This window comes from Lutra lutra, chromosome 10, assembly GCF_902655055.1.
Source record: "Lutra lutra chromosome 10, mLutLut1.2, whole genome shotgun sequence".
NCBI lineage: Eukaryota > Metazoa > Chordata > Mammalia > Carnivora > Mustelidae > Lutra > Lutra lutra.
The window spans coordinates 24,357,363-24,376,977 of NC_062287.1; the positions used below are offsets into that span (position 1 = coordinate 24,357,363).

At 42.9% G+C, this 19,615-nt stretch overlaps 1 protein-coding gene across 6 annotated transcripts in view; it reads right to left on the reverse strand.

Annotated features, from left to right (window-relative positions):
- Positions 1–8,515: 8,515 nt before the first annotated feature.
- ARHGAP32 (Rho GTPase activating protein 32) overlaps positions 8,516–19,615 on the reverse strand; it is a 297,931-nt gene continuing 286,831 nt past the window's right edge. For all 6 annotated transcript variants that reach the window (XM_047691945.1, XM_047691943.1, XM_047691944.1 and 3 more), the window contains 4 exons: positions 17,683–17,754; positions 14,734–15,612; positions 13,074–14,056; positions 8,516–11,812 (listed from right to left, as the gene is read on the reverse strand). In XM_047691945.1, the coding sequence (XP_047547901.1) occupies positions 9,560–11,812; positions 13,074–14,056; positions 14,734–15,612; positions 17,683–17,754 (4,187 nt within the window). In that variant the 3' untranslated portion in view covers positions 8,516–9,559. The remainder of the gene's footprint in view (positions 11,813–13,073; positions 14,057–14,733; positions 15,613–17,682; positions 17,755–19,615) is intronic.

Sequence of the window (19,615 nt, forward strand, 5' to 3'; positions counted from 1 at the left end):
TTAGCTGTTAAAAATAGCGCTATATTGTTGTCCACAATTGATTAAAATATATAAGCTAACTATGTGCTGGTAATTTTTTTAAAAAAGGTTTTTGGTGAGAAAGGAGAGTGCATCACTTGGTTCTAAGAGTTGTTTCCATGAACAGTGTGTTTGGAGCATTGACAGCATGCGCTAACTACATACACTTCCTAACCAGCCTAAATGTCCCCCATGCAAAAGAACTACGTAAGCATATAATTGGAACCAGTGCTGTGGTAATTGGTTTTGATGTTACCTGTTTTAGAGAATGTTGAATTGCTTTCTATGTTGTCAGTTCAATTAGTCCCAATTTCTATGTGTCATTGTTATAAATAATTGAGTCTAGGCTCGATATTTAACCACTGGGGATAGGGGAATGAATGATAAATTTGGGTTCTAGCATCACTAAAGTGATAGAGAACCAAGGTATGAATGAGAAAAAGTGGTAAAGCTAAATGAAGTAGAAAATGGTTTCTCTTTTGGAAAAGGCTATTAAAGACGCTGTCTGGATCAGTACTAACCATCCCTCTGGACCAGAATCACATGTAATGGATGCTAAAACTGTGGATTCTGGAGTCCAAGCCAGACCTGATGAATTAGGCTATCTGGTTGCCCAAGAAATCTAATGTTTCACTGACTTTCCGGTGTTTTTAACAACCACTTGTCCAGTTTAAAACATGAACAAGTGGCTAAGAAATCTCAGGATGCTTTTCAAAATGTTTTTAGGAAATTAAAACACACACACACACACACACACACACACACACACACACACACACACACACACACTAACTGAATGACTCAGGGACAGCCAAAGCTGTCTGTGTGCATGACACTCTTCTCTTCCTTCCCCCTGGAGTTCACAGTGGATGCTAGAGGTCTCCTAGGGACTCGCACAGAGAAATACTTTGCAGTTATTAACAGGGAAAATGCTGGTATCTAATCATATAGCTCTCTCACAGAATGTCACGTGCAGGGAGAACTCCCATACTCTTGGTTTCATTCTCCCTTCTAATACAATAATATTGTATACATTTCAACTTATACAGTAATATCCCACTTTCTGAAACTTGGCTACTCAAGCACTTTGCTAGGAGAAAAGATCAAAAGGTTCCAAGTAATGAAAAATAGGAGACACAAAGTCCTAATCTTTCTTGGCCCCAGTCCAGAGTTTCTTTTGCTCACCATTTTGGTAAGCTTTTTTATTTTGAATGGTTAGAGGAAGAGGAAAGTTAGAGGTAGTTTGTAGACAACAGTAAGAAAAGTGAGCAGAAAGAAAAAGAAGATATAGGAAATTAAAAAAAAAAAAAAAAGCAAGACTAGGACAGTGGTGTAGAGCCCTTGGAACAGAAGCAAACACTCCAACACTCTTTATATCTCAGTATGTCCCTGAGGGTATCATACTACGGAAATCTATATGGATAAGTGATGAGTCTTTAGGTATAATGGCAACAAAGTTTGTAGTTTAAAACATATCCTTGTCCAGTGTGTCATTTAAAGCCCTCATTTCCTTGTTGGTCTTTTGCTTAGATGATCTGTCCATTTCAATGAGGGGGGTGTTAAAGTCCCCAACCATTATTGCATTATTTTTGATGCACTTCTTTGATGGTTATTAATTGGCTTATATAATTGGCTGCTCCCATGTTAGGGGCATAAATGTTTACAATTGTTAGATCTTGTTGTACAGACCCTTTAAGTATGATACGGTGTCCTTTCTCATCTCTTCTTACAGTCTTCGGTTTAAAACCTAATTTGGGGGCACCTGGGTGGCTGAGTGGGTTAAAGCCTCTGCCTTCAGCTCAGGTCATGATCTCAGGGTCCTGGGATCGAGCCCCGCATTGGGCTCTCTGCTCAGTGGGGAGCCTGCTTCCTCCTCTCTCTCTCTCTGCCTGCCTCTCTGCTTACTTGTGATCTCTGTCAAATCTTAAAAATAAAAAAATAAATAAAATAATAAAACCCAATTTGTCTGATATAAGGATTACCACCCCAGCTTTCTTTTGATATCCATTAGCATGGTAAATTGTTTTCCACTGCCTCACTTTAAATCTGGAGTTGTCTTTGGGTCTAACATGAGTTTCTTACAGACAGCACATGAATGGGTCTTGTTTTTTTTACCCAATCTGATACCCTGTCGTACAGCCCATTTACATTCAGGGTAAATATTGGAAGATACTAATTTAATGCCATTGTATTGTAAAGTGACTGTTACTATACATTGTCTCTGTTCCTGTCCGGTCTATGTTACTTTTAGGATTTCTCTTTGCTTAGAGGACCCCTTTCAACATTTCTTGTAGGGTTGGTTTGGTGGTTGCAAATTCTTAAGTTTTTGTTTGTCCTGGAAGCTTTTTATCTCTCCTTCTATTTTCAATGACAGCCTAGCTGGATATGGTATTCTTGGCTGCATGTTTTTCTCATTTAGTGCTCTGAATATATCCTACCAGTCCTTTCTGGCCTGCCAGGTCTCTGTGGATAAGTTTGCTGCCAATCTAATGTTTCTACTGTTGTAGGTTATAGACCTCTTGGCCCAAGTTGCTTTTAGGATTTTCTCTTTGTCTCTGAGATTTGTAAGTTTTACTATTAGATGTTAGGGTGTTGACCTATTTTTATTGATTTTGGGGGGCTCTCTGTACCTCTTGGATTTTGATGCCTGTTTTCTTACCCAAATGAGGGAAGTTCTCCACTGTAATTTATTCCAATATACCTTCTGTCCCCCTCTCTCTTTCTTCTTCTTCTGGGATCCCAATTATTCTAATATTGTTTCATCTTATGGTATCTCTTATCTCTCGAATTCTCCCCTCATGATCCAGTAGTTGTTTTCTTCTTAGCTTCTTTATTCTCCATCATTTGGTCTTCTATATTATTAATTCTCTCTTTGCCCCATTTGTCCTAGCAGTTAGAGCCTCCATTTTTTATTGCACCTCATTAATAACCTTTTAGATTTCAACTTGGTTAGACTTTAGTTCTATCATTTATCCAGAAAGGGATTCTCTAGTATCTTCTGTGCTTTTTCCAAGCCCTGCTAGTAACTTTATAATCGTCATTCCAAACTCTGGTTCTTACATCTTACTAAGGTCCATGTTGATTAAGTCCCTGGCAGTCAGTACTGCCTCTTGTTTTTTCAAGTACTGCCTCTTTTTTCTGAGGTGAGTTTTTCTGTTTTGTCATTTTCTCCAGAGAAGAACAGATGAATGAGGACAAAATGCTAAAAGGGCAACAAAGACCCCAGAAAAATATACACTAAACGAATCAGAAGAGATCAGAGACCCTGGGGAAAAGAAAAAAATTATATGAACTATATGATCATATTCATATTGATCATATTGATCCACATATTGATCCACAATCAATATGATCCACATATGATCAATATGATCCACAAAATCTAGAGCCACACACTAGATTTTGGGTGTATTTTTGGTCTGTTAGAAAAACTTGCCTCCCAAAATTTTAGAGAAATATATATACACAAAAATAAGGGTAAATACAATGAAGGAATAGAATATGACTGTAAAAATTAAATTTAAAAAGGATTTTATAGAAGGAATTGATAAGTTGGTTGAAAAGGAAGAAGAAAAAAAGGGAGAGAATGTGATCAGGCACGTGAATAGAACAAAGTTATACACTAGATTTAGGGTATATTTTGGTCTGTTAGAAGAAAGGGAACCCTCCTACACTGTTGGTGGGAATGTAAGCTGGTGCAGCCACTCTAGAAAACAGTATGGAGGTTCCTCAAAAAGTTGAAAATAGATCTAACCCAAGACCCAGCAATTGCACTACTGGGTATTTACCCCAAAGATACAAATGTAGTGATCCGAAGGGGCATGTGCACCTCAATGTTTATAGCAGCAATGTCCACAATAGCCAAACTACGGAAAGAGCCTAGATGTCCATCAACAGATGAATGGATAAAGAAGATATGGTATATATATACAATGGAATACTATGGAGCCATCAAAAAATGAAATCTTGCCATTTGCAACGACATGGATGGAACTAGAGGGTATTATGCTGAGTGAAATAAGTCAATCAGAGAAAGACAATTATCATATGATCTCACTGATATGAGGAATTTGAGAAACAAGACAGAGGATCATAGGGGAAGAGAGGAAAAAAGAAACAAGATGAAACCAGAGAGGGATGCAAACCATAAGAGACTCTTAATCTCAGGAAACAGACTGAGGGTTAATGGGGGGGTGGAGGGTCAGAGGGATGGGGTGACTGGGAAATGGACATTGGGGAGGGTCTGTGCTATTGTGAGTGCTGTGAATTGTGTAAGACTGATGAATCACAGACCTGTATCCCCGAAACAAAGAATACATTATATGTTAGTAAAAAATTAAAAAAATATATGCTGGCAGTGTTTTAATTAAAATACTTAAAATAAAAATTAAGCCTCACAATTTTCAAGACATACACTCTCAACTATTTGAGAAACACAACCAACTTGAATGTCCTAGTTTGGGTGTTTGTAGATGCCCATGGTTTTGCTGCAATGGGGAATCAACAGTATTTCAAAATGTATGTGCCTTTCCCCATAGAACACCACATTTAAGTAAAATCTCAAATGCCATAAATGTATCTGCCACTGATTCTTCAATGATAAATACACATTTTTAAAACGTAAGTACTATACTTTCATCAGTATGAAGGAAATTTGGTGATGAAATTACTAGTAAAGAAATTACTGGTAAAGAAGACCTGGTGGGAATGTCATACAGGTCTTTTCTTTAATCCCATCAGAACCACTTACATGGGAACACATGCTCAAGTCTGGAACATTCGCTGAAAGCAAAGTTTGCTCCTTTGCTTTTAGTCTGCAACGTGGTGTGCAGGTACGCAGAAAACACAGGCTCGCAAGGGTTGTCTGTACTAACCAAGCAACTTGTCCTGCTACAGCCAAAAAGGAAAGGCTTCCGTAATTCAGAATGCAGAATGATTTGTAATTTATGACTCCCAATAGAAAAACTAAGATTTCAATAGCTGAATATCGTGGGGTCTTTTCTTCCTTCAAAAAACTGTGGCCAGGGGCGCCTGTGTGGCTCAGTGGGTTAAAGCCTCTGCCTTCGGCTCAGGTCATGATCCCAGGGTCCTGGGATCGAGCCCCGCATTGGGCTCTCTGCTCAGTGGGGAGCCTGCTTCTCTCTCTCTCTCTGCCTGCCTCTCTGCCTACTTGTGATCTCTGTCAAATAAATACTATTAAAAAAAAAAAAAAAACCGTGGCCAATGTGGACATATTTCTGAGAACTTTTGCACAGCAATGTGCTCTAGATCCCTGGCCAGGTGGCTAGATTATGTGCAGAACTTGTGTTGCCACAAACCAGCCTGCCAAGGAGTGTAGGAGAGGACACTCTTTTCTGGTCTCTTCTCTCTGAAAAATCAACAGGATGTCTGAGATGCTTCGAGGGAATCTTCAGAAATATGGTTGCTATTTAGAACTCCCCTGTGGAGAATCACTGAGCTCAGAAGCCAATCCAGTTTCCTGAAAACTGGCAGCTTGGGAGTCAGGCCACAGCAGCCAGGTGTGGGTTCCTGGCTACACTTCCCAGCATGGAGCAACCTGTCTGACCTGGGGGAAAATCTGGCCCAGTAGCACACTGTGGCAGATAGATAAAACAGGAGCCATTAAATCCCTTCCCTCAAATAATATATACCGTTCGGTATAATAATCTTTGTTACACACTTACCTTTTTGAATATCCCCGATTATCCCATTTTGTTATAGTCATATTATGGCAAAAAGGAAACACATACACAAAGAAGTCTGTTTTAACCTGAAATAATTTTGTTGATATTTGAATTGCTTTCAGTGGGACATTTGCTTTAAACCACAAGATATCTCCATCTGGATTATTGGAATACAAAATCTCTTCTCTCCCCCCCTCCCCCAACCAAAACAAGAAACAAAACCCAAGCCCACAACTCAGCTTCAAATAAGTCTTGAAGAAATGAAACTCTAAATATTTACATATGGGTCAGGAAATAAATCACAAAACTATTTACAAAAATACACAAGCTTATATGCATTAACAATTTACACCAGTTCACAAAAATATTAAAACATAAAAAAAACACTATATAAATTAAAGTTAAGAACTCAAAAGTATGATCTAAGACTTCCTAGGGTGCTTCTCTCATGCAGGTCGTGGCTGGAAAATCAGGTTTTGCTACCTTAGAATCTAAACTGTAAAACAACCAGTTTTATTCTTTGAACACTAACAGTACTAATCAGGAAAGGAAAAAAGACCCTCTGTGCACACGGACATTAAAATATACCATTCCTGACGTTTCCGTAACACACAGTACTGAAAATCACATGCCTCTAACCATTTGGAAGTAAACTTTCTGACATACGTTTGCTTTCATTATTTCCTTACACACACTGCTCAGATGATACTTTGCCAACATAATGAAGGATGACTGACGAACAGGGCTGGGAACAGATAGATGGACTTTGCAGGCTCCTAATTTTTAAACTCAAGGGGCAAATTTCCAATTTACATTGTATGCATCCATTGCTGCTTCAAATGTGGTTTCCTCCCATTCTACATCTGCTCACACTGATGGACGGTCCCACCTGTCGACAGAGTCAGTGCTAGACTTTTTCAACCTGACCCTAACTTTAAAAAAAAAAAAAAAATGCTTCGCCATCATGAAAGTGTGCAGGCCCTATCCATGGGACCATCCTTAAAAGAAAACAGTAAGTCTCGGGTGAAATTAATAAGAAAATGGCACCTCGGGGGCTATTAGCAAAGTCTCTGGCCAGACATCCAGGGAATATTTGTTTCAATCAAGCCAAACTGTGACATCAGAGTTTTGCAAAATAATGATGATGATAATAATAATAATAAAATAAAATTTGGAGACATGGTTATAAAAATACCAGTAGAATTATGGGTTTAATGCATTAGGCAGCTCCATTTCCTTGATCATAATTTGAATATTACTGTGAAGTCACACACAAGGTGAATGGTGCTGAGTTCACCTGGTTCACAGTGACCTGCCATGCAATTTCTGGGGAAAGTTACAGGCAAAGTCCCTCAAAAAACTGGATCCAAAATTAAGGCCGTTTCCACCATACATTAAATGAAATAACTTTGGATTTTACCTAAGTTGGTGTTTCACAATTATACCAGTAATTGGGGTCATTATTCAGTATTCCAAATATTCACCTGATATTTCTAAGCCCATAGGACATGAATAAAGTAATTGTTTTGAGGAATTCACCTCAGTATTCATAAAATAGACTTAGGCTCAGGAGTAAACAATGTGTGTGACCACAAATCCACAAATTTTAAAACTGGACAGGACTCTTTAGCGGCTTCCTTCTGGGCTCTCAGTTACTAACGCCATCTGTACCTCCTCGTCATACCGGCTCCTTTCCGTGCTCCATGCTGCTGGTGAGAACTTACGGGGTGTGTGTGATCTCAGAGGGGCCATGGACTGCCTACCTGATACAAGATAGTTAAGGTTAAAAAAGAAAAGAAAAAAAAGCGCTGCATATTCGCCAAGGATCCAACTCCTGTATGTAGCACCTGATGTGTTTCTGTGCTAAAAGGAAATATCCTATCAGGTTCCCTAACCCTGTGATTCTGCCCATTGGGTCTGCGTGCTTGATGGAGACTTGCCCACAGACCTTTCATGGGTCATTATGTCCAGACTGCTACCGTGATCTTTACTGAAGGAATTCCTCTCATCAACTCTAGGGAGACAAAACAAAACCTTATAGAGTATTTCCACATATAAATAAATGTATTCTTAAAACTTTATTTTTTTCTAAATATAAACCCTTAAAATGCAATCACATGATTTTCTTTTAAATTAAAAAAAAAAAGAACTGGCATGAATCCTAATCTTTATACAACTTCACAGCAATATTAGCAGCATGAATTTAGCCTCTTAAAAAGATTTCTTCCTTTGCTCTAAAGAAAAGTTAATTCCAAGTTTTAAAAAGCCAGAGCAGCAATCATCCAGTAAATGGAATGATATTCTCCTAGTGTCTTCTATAAACTGAGCTTTTAAAACATGTGAATGTATAAAACTCAAGTATGATTGAGAGTTATGGAATGCAAGGACAATCTAAACTCGTTTGTAAATACAGGACAGCCTGGTCGGTCTGGTGTGGACATTGCTGGGGCGGGGGGAGGGGGTGCTGCTGAGAAGATGGGAGTGGAGGCAGGCCAGACAGCTGTCCGACCGGAACGTGACTTTCAAAAGGAAGTCCGGGGTATTCCACACATGTAACATGCCCACGGGCTTGTAAGGACTAGACCTGAAATGCTGGTGTAAAAATGGCAATTACAGGAAGACTGTGAGCACACAGCCCACAGGTCCCTTAGGTTGCACACGGTCACAGCCCGGGATTCTGACTGCTGAGATGGGGACGGTGTGCGGAGTGAAACTGTTGCAGGGGCTTTCGGCTAACAAATAATTCATCGCCTCTTTAACAGTCCCCAAGAAGCCTGTACTCTGGTTCAGAAACAGAAATCAACACGTAAATGTGTAATCAGGATAAATTATGTGTATTTATCCAGTCAAGTCATGCTGGGTTTTTTTCCCCCACACCAATTTGGGAAAAAGAAAAAAAAAAAAAGAAGTTGCTTTAGGAGAACAAATGGCATGAAATGTTTTACCAGGATTACTATTTACCAAATATTATTGAGAAAAAAAAAAAAAAACTGAAGGCAGGCGACATGTTAGAAGCACTGACAGGGTTTTACAGTGCTAACGACGTTCACAGACTTCTGCCTAAGAAGCTTCTTTACTCCTGACTTTAGAATCCCTTCTGCAGCTGACGTCAGCCTGCTCACCGGACTGCGAGCAACGACTCTGAGAAGCAAGAATGTAAAGAACGTGGTTCAGCCTGGATCTAAATGGCCTGACATTTTACAATGGGTTTTTATGAGATGCTTAAAGTCTTCATTCCTTTGCTATTATTTTTTAAATTATAATGTGCTAATTGTCTGACAGACTCATCTGAAGGATAAGGGAGAAGTTTTTCTCCCCTGTAACTTAACGCACAAAACCCTTCAAAGTCAGGGAGAATAAAGGGACAAAAACCAAGTGTCGACCTGGGCAAGCTGCATGGCTACTGAGAAATTTAGTAGAAATGCAACAGAAATGCAAAAGCCTACCAGGAACTAGACATAAACCGCTTTGCGCTGTGTAGCAAATATTAAGAAGGACAAGGTTAAATTCAAATTCAGTTAAAGGCAGTCCTCAGGCTCTGACACATTAGCCCCATATGGCAAGTATGGTCTGTGACAAATTTCTTCACTAGGTTTTCAACACAGTGCTTTACAATCATTCAGATCTCTTTTAATGACAAAAATCACAGCCTAGAGATGGAAGAGATGGTGATGAAGCAGGGAAGGGGAAAAAGATGGTGATTTTTCTTGGTGGTTGTTGTTGTTTTTAATGTGGTCGGGGAGGGGGGGGGGTCGTAGCTTTTTTTTTTTTTTTTTTTTTTAATCTTTTTGGTTACTGAAAAAAATAGAACAGTCCACTGTCCAGCAGAGGCTGCTTCAACTCTATTGCTCCAGGGCTCATTCTGCATGAATCTGTGTTTCAGGGTGCTGCAAAGACAACTCTGTGGGCAGGAAGGCCCCCTGGCCCAAAGCTGTAGCATATGTCCTGTTTTGCAGGTGGGGAAAGCCAGAGGGCACATAGGTTCCCACTGCTCCTCCTCCAAAGCCTCCTCGCTGGTGCTGGGGTGGGGAGTGGTAACCCTCCAGGTTATCATACTGGGACACAACAGTCACACTGCTCTGGCGCTTGCCATGTGTTTGGTATTGGTACAGCACACCGGGGTCCCTCTCCACGTTCTGAGTATGATGGAGTTTCAGGCTATGACTCCTCTCCGGTTTCGGGGGTGGGACTACTGACGGGGGGAGGTGCTCCTCCTCCTTGTAGCAGTCTCTGGAGTGTTTCTCTGGAGCAGGAGGCTGCCTAGCCCGAGGCCTCTCGAGCTCTTTGGAGAGCCTCACCTCTTTGTGGTTCAGTCTGAGAGTCTCCTGCCCCGATGTAATATATTTCCCTCCAGAGTTATGGTAGCTGACTGGCTCAGAAGTGTCTGGAATCCCTTTGGGCCCATAATCTAACTGGCCAGCTCCTTGTGGGTACGGCGGCCCATTTTTTGATTCACATAACTGCCTATGGCTTGCTTCCTGATGGGCCCTGTGTTCAGGGAGACTACAACCCATGTCGTGAAGCTTCCTGTTCCTGAGGCTACTTTGCTTCTGAGGGAGAGTGGGTTTCTCTGGCGGTCCATTGCCATATCCTCCATGGTGGTGGGCTCTATCGAACTCTGGCTCTGGATGCTTTCTATAGAAGCGGTCCTCTCCCTCAGGACTGACGACCTTGGTTGGATGCCGCCCCTCCTTTCCCTCTGCCACTGAGAGAAGTCCAGTTTTCCCAGGATCTGATTTACTACGGAGGTGGATGACATAGATCCCACCCAAGTCATCTTGCACGGCTGGGGTCATGTTATCATACTGGGACATAACAGGCCCCTTCACCTTCTGCCGAGCACGGCTCTCTCTCCGGATGGATTGCATTCGGTATTTTTCCATGTCCTCGAGATCCCACGAGGTGTATGTGTGCTTTACATCAGCAGCTGGAGGCATGTTGACTACATTGTGGTCATTACCAGAGAAATAGCCAGTCACATTGGCCCGGGGACGTGGGAGCAAACCAGCGTAAGTGTGCAAGTGCTTTCCTTGCAGCCTAGGATTGTAGAAGGCAAAATCGCGATTGGGTAGGCGGTGGAGGGGCCTCAACTGTACCGTGCTGTAGGCATCCACGTCACACAGGGCTCCTTCTGGACTGTAATAAGAACTAGAAGAACTGGAGTAAGGGCTATACCGGTAGTGGACCCGACCATTCTCGAAGTAAGGCTGAAGCTGAGTGACGTGATAATCTGAGCGGGCCTGCGAGGACTGATATGGCTTATATTGGTACAGGGGTCTTGGGCAGTAGGCTGGTTCGTCATCCGGGGGGACTTCTGTCCGTGAAATGGGAACAGAGCGAATCATGGAAGACGGAGGGGCATGGAGAGACTGTACCCTCCGGATGGTAGGGTACGGGGGAATATCTTCAGGGTAACAACTACTCCTAATTGTGGGGCCTAAAGAAGATACATACTCCACTCGGCTGCATGGTTTGGAGTGGTGTCCAGACGCATTTCTTCCCGGGGCCACGTATGTGTTATAACGAGGTCCCATGGAGGCTGGTGGCTCTGATCTGGCACCGTACACTTGGTGTTGCTCCAATTTATTATGATGTGGAGGTACGCTCTGTGGACGGTACTGGCAGTTGGGATTCATACTGAAATGCACACAGTTTTCTGGCCCAAAGGGTTCAGGGGTGACATCAGGCCTGGCAAAGGTGGAGTAAGTTGTTTTCTGTGAAGCATGCTTAGGTTGTGGGACGGGAAGTGGTAAAGGCAGACCGTCTTCCATAGAGGCTGAGGAAGCGGTGACAAAGGGATGGTAACTGGAACTGCTGGGAGCATCTGAGCCGCTGGAGTGGAGGGCAGCGGCAATCTTACTCTCCATCGTCCTGGTGGGAGGAACTGGCATGGGAAAGCCACAGGACGAGTACACGGGGACAGAGTCGGCACGCAGGTGCAGCGGTGGGGCCCTGGCACCCTCCCGCACCTTTTCGGGAAGGCTTGGTTGGAGAGCGGGGGCAGAGACGGGACACTGAGCAGCTGTGCCGCCATCACCGACAAGGACAGGTGCGGGATCGTCCGTGGCTCTGGGGTCAGGAGGTCTCTCTGGAACTGGAACCACTTGAACCTATTAATAGACAGTTATATCATGAGCTTGGAATCAATTACTATTCAATCTGTAACCCACAAGTTGAGGCTATCTGGATGGTAGCTTGAAACGCTCCAAGCCACGTGGTTGCGCTGGACACAGTAGGAGGCCCAATCTGCCTGCACGTCCGGGAAGCAGTCTGTGCTGCCGCCCGGTGCGAGAGCCGTGGGCATCTTTGGGAAACTGTTCTAATTTGTGACAGGCTTTAAATGTGAGGCGATGTTGCCTGTGACAGCATCTTAGTGTCCAGACCAAAAGAGAGGCGTAAAGTATAGTCAAGCTTAAAGACATATACCTAGTCTACTGGTCTCAACACCAAGCATATTTTGTTAAACAAAGAGAGTTGATTCTAGCTGGAGAGATTTGTGAAATGACTCACAGCTGTACGTAGTGACATTGGTCCGAGGGACATTCAGACCAATCGGTCACTGTTGCTCCCCACCCTCTACTCCACCCTGGTCCACAGCAGCGGACGCCAAACATGACCCTCACAGCAAGGCTACAAATGTGCTGTCCCTGAGAAGCAGCTGCTAGAAATAGCATCCTCCACTCAAGTCTAGATAGCAAAGTCCTTTTAGTTCAAGGTGACCACAAAGCATGTGGGGCACTTTTTTAAAATCTGAGAAAGTTAGAAAGAAATCTTAGCTTTCTGCATCCAATATTCTCTCATCAAAACAGAAGCTTGATTATAAAACAACCTGCTGGCTTATGCTAAGGAAATAACAAAATGACCTAAAACACTGTCAGCTCTTACATTTTTAAAAAGTCAAGGCAGAAAGTCTTCCAAATGTGTTGAGAATAAAGCACATTCACCGTGCAGACGTGAATCACTGGCAGAGGGTGGGTTAAAAACGACTTGCCCAAAGTCACACTGCATCAGTGATGGAGTCAGGAGGGGGGTGTGGGGACCAACCCACAGCTCTGACACCTGAAGTCCAGTCTGACGTATTTGATCATGAGCTCCTTGTAGTCCTACGAAGAAACTACCCGGATGTTTTAGGAAGAAAAGGCAGCAGGTATGAACTAGAATCACTGAATGACTGCTCCTTTCTCAGAGAAAATCTGGCAACAACGCAAAGGCAGGTCCAACCTCAGACAGGAAAGGTTTCATGGAAACTGCCACAGGACTTCAGATAAATAAATGTCCTATCTGACTCAAAGGGAGCAGCACACCCTGCTGAAAAGTGACATACCTTTGGAAAAAGTACATTTCATCTCCCCAACTCCCTCCCCTTCTTACCTTGTGGGGATTATTCAGTCCCACACTGGTGGCTGCTTGTACCTGCCCCATGACCAGCAGCTGCTCGGCTGACCTCTGGGAAGGAGGTGGCGGGAGGGGACGATTCGTCCTCGGAGGGCGCTGAAGGGTGGCAGTGGCGAAATCAGCCGCAGTGGCTTGTTCAGCCGCATCCCAGCTGGCTTCCCTGGTGCTCATCTCGGCTGTCGCTGGAGCAGTGGTCATGTAAGCCATGGCGGCTGCGCTGGGATTCTCTTCAGGGGACCCAGAGGGAGGGTAGCTTCTGTCCCGAGGCAGATTAGAAGGTGTGGGCGATTTGTCTGCAAGTTCTGAAGGGTGATGATGGGGTTTATCCACACCTGCGCCAAGATACGAAGGAGGTTGATCTCCACTGTAGAAATGAAGCTGACACTGGTCCTCTTCCATAAAGGAGACAGTTGGCATACTGGTCTTCCCAGACTGGTCTTCAGGGAAACTCAGGGGATCATCCGACTTAGAGTCTGTTAAGGGAACTGAAGTGATTCTGGCCTTGTCTGGGTCCCCAGGTAAATAGGTTCGATGCGGATGATTCCCTGGGAAGTCGGCCTGGTGGAGCTGTTCCCCAGATTCCGTGGCACTGGCATGGGTAGGATTCCCAGTGGTGGCCGGATCTGGAATAGGCGGATCACAGTTCCCAGATACATTGTTCTGGACGTGGAACTCCCCTGCTGGCCTATCGGTTTGGAAACAGGCTTTATCTAGAGTAACGCTAGAGTAGGAGCTAGGCAGTTTCTCTTCCGCTGCAACCACTGCTATGTCTCCGTAATTTGTGTAAGCAGCCTGGGAAGTCCCTGGTCTCCTCAGTGACTGGGTTGAGGCTTGCTGCGCAGACTCAGCTAACGCTAGCGCCAACAGGCGGGCAACGTTTTTCGGAGGCGGTGGTGGTGGGATAAGAGAGACTGAACTGACAGGAACGGAATCCTGAGGGGGCTCATGGGTGACTGCTCCTGGTGGGAAATCGGGAAAAAAAATGAGAGTGAAAAGGTAGCTTGTGTTATCCTATATGGAAAGCCAAACTCTCCCCATGTGATCACTAAAAAGTAGGTGCCTTCCATTTTTCAAAACGGCAATCCATGATCTTCCGTCCCACATGCAAATGCTGGAGAAAACACATCTGGTTCAGAAGGAAAACTGAAACCAAGTGCTTAAAGATCGCAATTTCCTCTTGAATTGCTACAGAGATGGGGGGGGAAGCAGGTCCCTCATCTGGCTCAGAAAAGACAGCTTAGAAAACAAAGCTTCAAATGCCTGCAGATTGTTATTAAGGATAGTTGTTACATCTGATGGTGTAGGCTGGCTGGTTAACTTGGAAGGCTATAATATCTTTTATTAGAAAATAAAATCAAGAGCTACGAAGTTGTGCAAAAATTATCCAGGAATTCTGACTGTCCAAAGACAAAAGGGGACATTAAGAAGGTCTGAAGCAGGACCATTGGCCCTTTGGGGAATTTCTGTTTGACTGATTTTAACTTAGGGCTTTGAGCCATCAGCACCACCCAGAAAAACATTCTCTTTGATTAAAGGCTAGCTGTGGAGTAAATTTCTCTCTTAAAAGGCACAGATGGCACACAGGGCTGGAGATCCCTCTTAGCTTAAGGAAAGAATGGAGGAAAACAAATGGTACCTGTCTGAGTCTGTCCAGAAGGTACAGCCTTACTCTGACTGCTCGCGACGACCTGCTCCTCTTTCCCTGGCGACTCTACTTCTGCAGCAGCCCCCTGCTCTAGGGGCTGGACTTCACATTCACATGCTCCTTGGGCGTCTCTCTCACTGGTTTTCATCTTTACTACCTGGGTGGGGGATCTATTTATGGCCTCACTGTCTTCCACACTTTTGCTCCAGGTTGGAGAAGATGCATTTGGAGCTGCTGTATTTGACACGGTCCCGATGACTTCTGATACCCGGGCGGGAAGAGTCACTGAAATTGGCTCAGATATGTTTATAGAAGGTGATTTGCTTAATTTCCGTCCAATCTTTGGAGAAAAAGCGTAGACGACCTTTTCAGTGAATGAGGATGGCTTGGATGATTTCTCTTCTGTTGGGCTCAAGTCCAGGGTAAAGAATGGACTCAGCTTCTCCTGAAGAGGAGAGACGGCTTCAGAACTTGCAGTGCTTCCTGGCGTCTGAGACTGGCTACCACCTGCTTCTGTATCCTTTTTGTTGGAGCTTAGTTTCTCCTGGGAGTATCCTAATGAATCTAGAAAGGAAGCCCCGCTCTCCAGACATTCTGATTCGGGCTTAGGGGGGCTGCACTGAAATGACATTGGGTCGAAATCCAGGCTGGCCACGCCAATGTCCGGCGGGCTCAAGTCAACATCCTCAGCTGCGTGAGGAGACATCAGAGCCGGAATGTGCAGCAGCCCCACCTCGTCCTCACTCTCATTGTCATGGGGCAGGTTATCATAGGAATTACAGCGGTTCCCCAGCATTTCTCCGTTAAAAGAGGCACTCAGTGCATCACTGCTAGACCTGGGTCTTCTGGGTCGGAACAGCTTGGAATCACCTGGCAAAAACGGGTATCACAGTATGAATGCCTAGGACACATAATACACAATACCATGAAAAGTCACCTACTTAAGACAGCAGGAGTGCACAACGACAGCGTAAGGAAATGTTACTTCTCATCTTCTTTCCAGAAACTGTCTCTTGGGGCAAATGGATGGGACTTCTGAACCAAATGCTAAATAACAAAGACATCTGATATCATCAGGGGGAGAATGCAGCCTTTGATGGTTTCAACAGGAAAAAAGACTCAGTCAGAACTCTTGGATTCTATTACTAGTCCAACATTGCGACTTTGGGCAAGATTTCTTTCTTTTTGTCTTATTTTATGACTGATCTTATGCGTGATTTCTAAGATAGAATTAACCACTTTCAATAGTACTTTGGATATCCCACAGCAAAAGGGTTTTGTTTTTGTTTTTTGGGTGGGGAAAAATACTCCTAACATCTACACTTCTGAAAAGTAAATATGTCAACTAAAAAAAATCTCTACAATTCCATAAAATATTTACACATACTTGCTATAGGATTCTTTTCAGATACTTAGAACAATTTCTTTTTTTTTTTTCCCTCTAATAAGAATAGGCTTTAAGTCTCTCAGGCAGAATCCTTCAATCACAATTTTATGATATTGCTGCACATCCAACCAGCAACAGAAGTCTTCGAGCTCAGCATTCTATTTCAACAATTAGAATCACCATGGTGAAAATATGCTCTAAAGAGGCAGAAATTGCCTTAACACAAATACGTTCACTAATGTGTTGACTACTTATACAATTAATCTCTACTAAAACATTATTTTCTGCTTAATCCTGGCATCTACCCAGCCCACTTCATCGTATCTATAAACCACTCTCTTAACTGCAGTGAAATGGAAAATCTCAGAAAACGCTTAAGATGTCAGACACTCAACTAAAGGGATGTGTGAGGATTTCTTGAAATAAGCAGAGCTGTCGGTCATTGAGGATCTGGCAGTTAGAAGAGTTAATAAATGAAGATGAGAAAGTTGACCAGGACGATGGCACCCCAGGGTACCTCAAAAAAAAAATGATCCTGATATCAACAGATGAAGAAAGCCCGTGGGAAATCAGTTTAGCTCTCGGTTATTTTTGTAGAAAAGGCCTTTTTTTTTTTTTTTTAAGATTTTATTTATTTGTCAGAGAGAGAGGGAGAGAGAGTGAGCACAGGCAGACAGAATGGCAGGCAGAGGCAGAGGGAGAAGCAGGCTCCCCGCCAAGCAAGGAGCCCGATGTGGAACTCGAACCCAGGACACTGGGATCATGACCTGAGCCGAAGGCAGCTGCTTAACCAACTGAGCCACCCAGGCGTCCCAGAAAAGGCCTTTTTTACAATCCTGCTGCATAAGCCAACATAGAGTGAAGGATGTCGTATTTACTATTATGACAAGGTTTTGTCAAAAAAGCTAAATCTCCTTCCAATTGAAGTAATCCTTTGTTCTTTCTAAAATTAGTACATAATTACAACTATATCCTGACTTTTGTTAATTAGGGGCTAAAAAACCCCTTATTTTCATAATTTTTAGTTTTGTCAAGTTGCAATCAAACCTTTTTATATTCTTTACTAAAATTTTGGTCCCCTTTTAAGAGGATTCACGTCTAAGTTTTCTTCTCCTTGTACAGAGGATCCCATCTTCAGATAATGAGGGCTGCCTATAATCAATCTCATCTATGAAATTTAATGTCAGGTTAAGCCATTTACAAGACAAAAGACTACTGATGTGAATATCAAAACTGCTTAATCTTATATTTTGTAAAATTTTGCTTTCATGAAATCTAAAGAAAGAAATATTAACAGCATCATTTTCCACTGGGCTTTAATAAATATAAGTGGTTACCTATTTTTAGGTACACTGAACAGCAATCATGTCAACAGTGAAGAGATTAGAGCCTGGTACTATATGAAGACATCAATGGACAGTATGAAATAGATATGATTATTGTCTGGGAGTGGTAGTCTGTAGCCTATTTATATATATGTATTTATCAAATATACTCGATTGTTGTTTTCTTTCATGAAATATGGAATAAAACAACGATGCTTTTAGTCTTACCATCGACTGCATGGAGAGAAGTAAGGGATTCTTCACTTTTAGCTGAACGGAGTGTTCCTTCTGCCCTGCCACCTGAAGAATTAAACCAAACAGTGTGAGGTTTTATCCACTGCTACTGCTACATATGTAGAGAAAGGAACAGCGTTCTTCTCTACACAGACTTTAAGTTTCCAAGGGTGATTACCTGTACATATTCAATGTAAGCAGCATATTGAATAAGGTGCTGTATTGTTTTCACATGGGTTTCCTGTGTGAAAAATCTCTTTTCTAAAGGATTATCAACTGGAGAAAAGAGATGAATTTTAAAACGGCTTCCTTTTTTATTTTCTAAAGACCAGCATGATGGCTTAGGATGATATCACACTAGATTTACGGTGAGCCCTAAATCCACTCAGGGTGTCCTTTTCAGAAGAGAGGACCCTGAGAGATGGAGAAGCAGGCCAAGTAAAGATGGAAGCAGAGACTGGGGTGATGCCACCACAAGCCAAGGAATGCCAGGAGCCACCAGGAGCTGGAAGAGGCAAGGAAGGATTCTTCCCTGGACCCTTTGGAAGGAACATGGCCTTGCTGACACCTTGATTTCAGACTTTTAGCCTACAGAACTGTGAGGAAATAAATTGGTTGTTTTAAGTCATCCAATTTGGAGCACTCTGCTCTGAAAGTCCTAGGAACCTAACACAGTGCCTTAACTACGTATGTTCAATCTTATTTATTAAATACCCTCATTGGCCTCCCAGCACTACTCAACACTGGTGATGCTTTTCTCTTTAAACCCCTCCTCCTTTATTTCTGGGGACAGTGCTCATCTCTTTTGTTCTTTGCCTATCCTTTTAATCATTTCTTCTTACTTTCATGACATCTGTACCTTTTCCGGTCTTTCCAACACTGCTCTTCTCCAGATTGTTTTCAACCTGCTTCTCTCACTCAACAGGCTCTCCCATAAACTATATCTTTAGGGTTTGCTGACAACTTACAAATCTGTATTTCCGGTTATATTAAACTCCTTTATTGAATTCCAGACCCATACTACTGATCACTTCTTGGGCATGTCCAACTCACTATGTCCACCCTAAACACATCACTTCTCTTCTCCAAACTGCTGCTCCCTACATGAATGACGGCACTGCCACTTCCCTAATCATTTAATCAGAATCTAAAAATTATCTTTGCTCCTCTTTTTTTCTCATCCTTCACAATCATTTGGTCACACAGCCTTGTAGATTCCGCTTCCTAAGTGTCTCTCAAATCTATTTCCCATGTCTACTGCCACTGTGTACCCCAGACACTCACTGTTTCTTGGTTGTCCCCCTGTAACTATCTCTTGTCCACCTGTAATACCACCTGTAACTGGACAGTTACTGTCCAGTGTCCAGGCTTATCTCTCCTTGTACATTCCCTGTACTGCTGCTGAAGTCCTCTCTCTAAACCCTACATGGAACCACGTTACATATTAAAGCCACAAGATAACCCCCAAAGGAACACAGGACAAAACCAAAACCAAAACTCTTTGGCAAGCACTGGAGGCCCCTGATGACCTCTTTCTGAACCATGATCTACCCACCCACGTTCCCTGCTTCACACACTTAGCACACACTGTGCTCCCATTTCCTGAAATGCCCTTCTCAGTTGGTGATCACGTGAATCCTTACTTATATTTCAAAACCCAAGTCACAGGATAGATTTCTAACCACTAGCCCTCTTCCCCCTAAGAACTGACAAGTCCTACCGTAAATGCCTCACACAAATACCTATTTCAATTGGTATGATTCTGCATGAAATTTATTTTCTTACACAGTTTCCCAAGTAGGTCTCTGAAGGCAGGGGCAGTATCTTAGTTTTCTTTCTATTTGAGAGGCTGCTATCTAAATATTTAGCACATGTTTAGTACATGATTGCAAACTGAATGAATGATGAATTAAATGAACTAAATGAA